The sequence below is a fragment of the Chenopodium album genome, chromosome 4, assembly GCF_948465745.1.
Source record: "Chenopodium album chromosome 4, dcCheAlbu1.1, whole genome shotgun sequence".
Taxonomy (NCBI): Eukaryota; Viridiplantae; Streptophyta; class Magnoliopsida; order Caryophyllales; family Amaranthaceae; genus Chenopodium; species Chenopodium album.
In genome coordinates, this window is record NC_137837.1 from 28,354,638 (window position 1) to 28,358,812 (window position 4,175).

At 31.5% G+C, this 4,175-nt stretch overlaps 1 protein-coding gene across 1 annotated transcript; it reads right to left on the minus strand.

Annotated features, from left to right (window-relative positions):
- Positions 1-2,401: 2,401 nt before the first annotated feature.
- LOC145627825 (protein FAR1-RELATED SEQUENCE 5-like) lies at positions 2,402-3,828 on the minus strand. Its single transcript, XM_081680171.1, has 2 exons — positions 3,290-3,828; positions 2,402-3,194 (listed from the first exon to the last, which is right to left on the minus strand). The coding sequence occupies exons 1-2, from the start codon at positions 3,826-3,828 to the stop codon at positions 2,402-2,404; spliced, it is 1,332 nt and encodes a 443-aa protein (XP_081536297.1).
- Positions 3,829-4,175: the final 347 nt, after the last annotated feature.

A 4,175-nucleotide genomic window follows, 5' to 3' on the forward strand; every position in this document is an offset into this window, starting at 1 on the left:
AGTAAAGCTTATTAATTAGAAATTAGTATATATGTCCTTATCAATTTAATTTTGTTGACTTAAAATTTTATTACGTTGTTGATGTTACAGCTTCTCAAGACTCCACATGTATATGGGAATCATCCTAAGTTGGGGCGAATATTTGAAGAGTGTGTAAATTTTGATGTAGATATTCAAAAAACACCGTTGCAACCAAATGGGTATGGAGTATTATTGTAATGTTAACATTTTACTTTCATTTTACAATCGATTCTTAATCAAATTTATATATATTTATATTACTTTATGCAGAACTGATTGTGGCATGTACATCTTAAAGTATATTGAAGCTGAAAATAAATCAGATTGGTCAAAAATATTCTATACGGTAAAGTTGAATTAGATTGATTTATAACTTTAATATGTATAATAGAGTGATAGATACAAGGTTGAGTGGTTTTTTTTTTTTTTTTTTTTTATTTTATTTTTATTTTTTTTATGCAGACGACATCCATGGGAATTGAACGACTTAAGTATTTGGCAAAACTCATCACTAGCGAATTTAATGAAGCTACACTATTTAAGCGTGCTATTTTGGGAGATGCATCCATTGATCTCAAGCAGCTATCTTGATTTTTTTTTTTTTTTTTTTTTTTTTTTTTTTTTTTTTAATGGAGCAGCTATCTTGATTTATCTCATGTATTATTGACTTATTGCTGAATGGTGTTATTCTATAATTGCCACTTTCTTTTTTACATTAATAATATAACTGAGGTTATAGTGGAATAAGTAATACGAGTAGGAGGTAATATGAGAGATATTAAAGAAATCAAACAATAAGCTATCCAATCTAATATCATCAAATAGGAGTAGCACCACTGTTCAAGCACGTAATTGCTTTCACCACTTTTGTAAAATCACTTTCCATCCACACATTTGTATATCCAAGTCTTCTGGCAATCTGCATACCAAACTGAACCGCAAAAGCTTCTGCTGTCTCAACATCAGTGGCCTCACACTTCAAAAATTATCATTTTAAATATGGACGAAGGGAGTATGAGTAAAAAGTAAAACATTCTACCAATATAATATGCAATAACATTAGAAAATTAGTCTAATAATCCATCAAATTTGATTAAAAAAAAAAAACTTTATTGTTAAAGCCTACATGTAGACACAATTGATTCATCATAAACCATCTAGTTATAATTAAATTTAAAAAATTATCATTTTAAAAAGAACAAATTCAAAATCCCTTGAGCTATGATTTCTTTCTGCAAACACTACCAATCCTGATTTGGCTTCCAATCAAAAGCTGTTGGATCATCCTCCATATTTTCCAATTCATAACTATATGAGCTCTGCACCAAAAAAATTATTGGCGAAAATTAGCATCTAACTGCATCATAATAATGTAATGACAAAAAACTATTTGGCTATGATAACTTACCTCTGAAACATCACCCTCTTCATATGTATTTGGCATGTGAGTCATAGCTACATCGGATAAACTTAGCATGCTAGTTGAATTCATATCTGTAGAAACCTTACTTGGTGATCTTTTAGGAGTTTTATTCAAATCGAGTTTAGACTGATTTTGTGAATCATATGCTTTGGATGGAGGTAATTCAGAAACCCGAGCCTTTTTCTTTTTTTGTCCTCGTCCATTTTCAACAACTATCGGATCACCAATCCCAATTTTTTGGTTAATTTTTCTCCCTACTTCTGCTTCATTATTTCCTTTAGAACCAACACTTTCATCGTTTAATTCTACACCTTCCTTCGCATAAATTTTCCACCGTTTCATGATACATCCTCTTGGTAACTCTTTTACATATTCATATTTAAGCACAACAAACATATGTGTACAAGGATATCCAACAACCTCTAATTTCATACAACAACAATACATGGTATCAAGAGTGTTGTCTTTTATGACTAGATACCAATAGTTTTCATACTCTACATGTTGCAACCAAAAAAATTTACGATCATTTGGTTGGTCACTATGATTAACATCTTTCACCAAATAAAATCCTTCATATGACATTTCAGAGTTGAGGGTCATACAAGATTTTCTTGTAAAGAATTTCAATGCATATTTTTTAAACTCAACAACACACCCTTGCAACACGGCTGTTCATTTGTTGTTTTATACTCTTGATGACCTTCCTCCCACCTTAAAGTATCTAACTCTTGCATATAATACTCAACAAATCTATACAACATTACCTTTTTATCCAACATTCTTTTTAGTGTTCTATACTTCTATGCATTCCCTCGCAACGTTGGGTACTCCTCATCCCTACAAATCATAATGAAAAATAAATTTAATTCTATTGAAAGTACAATGCCACAAATACATAACAAGTAAAAGCAATTACTAACCTGCAAAACAATATCCTCGCAAGTATGCTTCTGCCTATTTTTCTTTATCTTCATATAATTCTGTTGCCCACTTCTTAGATTCAAACCCGTGTAATTTAATTAACTCTTTCCAAGCTTTTTCAAAATCATCGGGCGTACGACACTTGTACACACACTTTAAAAACCCCTTTGCAAATTTTTTCCCACCATTTACTTTCACATTCCTCATAAGATGCCATAAGCATAAGCATAATCTATGTCTTGCATCTGGTAGTACTTGTTTAATAGCTAGTGCCATAGCTTTGTCACCATCCGTAATGACAGTTAGTGGTTTATAACCATCTCCCGCTTCAATCATTTGTTCAAGAACCCAAGCAAAAGTATCTTGCTTTTCATGAACCACTAACGCACAACCAAAGGGCACTGTGTTTCGATGGTGATTAACACCAACCAAAACTACGAACGGCTTGTTGTACGCATTACACTTATAAGTGGTGTCAAATGCAAGTACATGACCAAAAGTCTTGTAATCTTTACGTGATATACCATCACTCCAGAATAATTTTTCTAAATTTCCATTTCCATCTCGAGTATAGTTCACATAGAAGGAATGATCATTGGCTTTCTTTTCAAATAAAAATGCCATTGCTGTTTCAGCATCACCATCTTCTACTTCTTCTCGTTTAATTCTCTGAATGTAGTTATACAAATCCTTTGTTAAAAATGGAACATTATCACGAGAACCAGCATCATTAACAAAGTTTTGCATTATTCTGTTAGGAGAAATTCCTGATTTGTGCATAGATTTAATCTTAATTTTATCTGCATCGGGTATTCCCCTAAAAGACCTAGTAAAAAACAACCATCACATAGATATTACCCCAATATAATGATAAGCATATATATATATATATATAGAAAAAGTATAAATATAAACATTTACTTGATATAAGGTACTTGTTTTGGGTGTACCATTGGGTGGTTATGCTCTCCATGAAATTTCCCAACTTTCCAAAACTTATATTCTTCAATAAACTTGAATTGAATAAATGTTGACCATCCAAATCTACTAAATGGTTTAGGGGAACGTTTTCTATCTGGTAAAACTAACCACTTTTCATGCCTATGACCCTCCATACGACACACTAACTTCTTTGAGATTACATGCCCATCTTTTCTACTCTTAGTTGTTGCATCCTTTCGTACTCCGAAACCTTTGACTTTTGCATATGTATAATAAAATTCAATACAATCTTCTAACGACTTCCACCTAAGCATATCCATATCATCTTCATCATAGTCTTCTAAGTTTTTTCCAATTTTGTCCCATATTTTCTCATTAATAAAGTGATCAATTGTCTTTTCTTCATGTAGTTCGAATTGATCTTCTATTGTATTAGTTTCACCATCAAATTTAGCATTATCATCATGATCATCAATTTCTCCTTGTGTGTTAACATTACTTATTTCTTGATCGTCCATTGTGAGCAACCCACACAATATTGATCGACTTTGGTGTTGTATTTAAGAAGAAAAATAATATTTAATATTTATATATTATCTACTTTCATTAAATGTTAGATCAATCAATGCCGCGGAATATAATTTGTAATATAGATTATGAACTCAGACTCCTATAGAAGTTCGACTCAAAAAAATAGATGGCCTTACACTCATTACAAATCTATAGCAACAATCATGCATGTCAATAGCTACTAAGCGGCAAAACCAACAACAATTATTAGGATTAGACTTTGGTTATGGTGGATTTATGATTTATCATTACAAAACAACAATAATCCATGTCAGTTAACTCATCACAACTATTA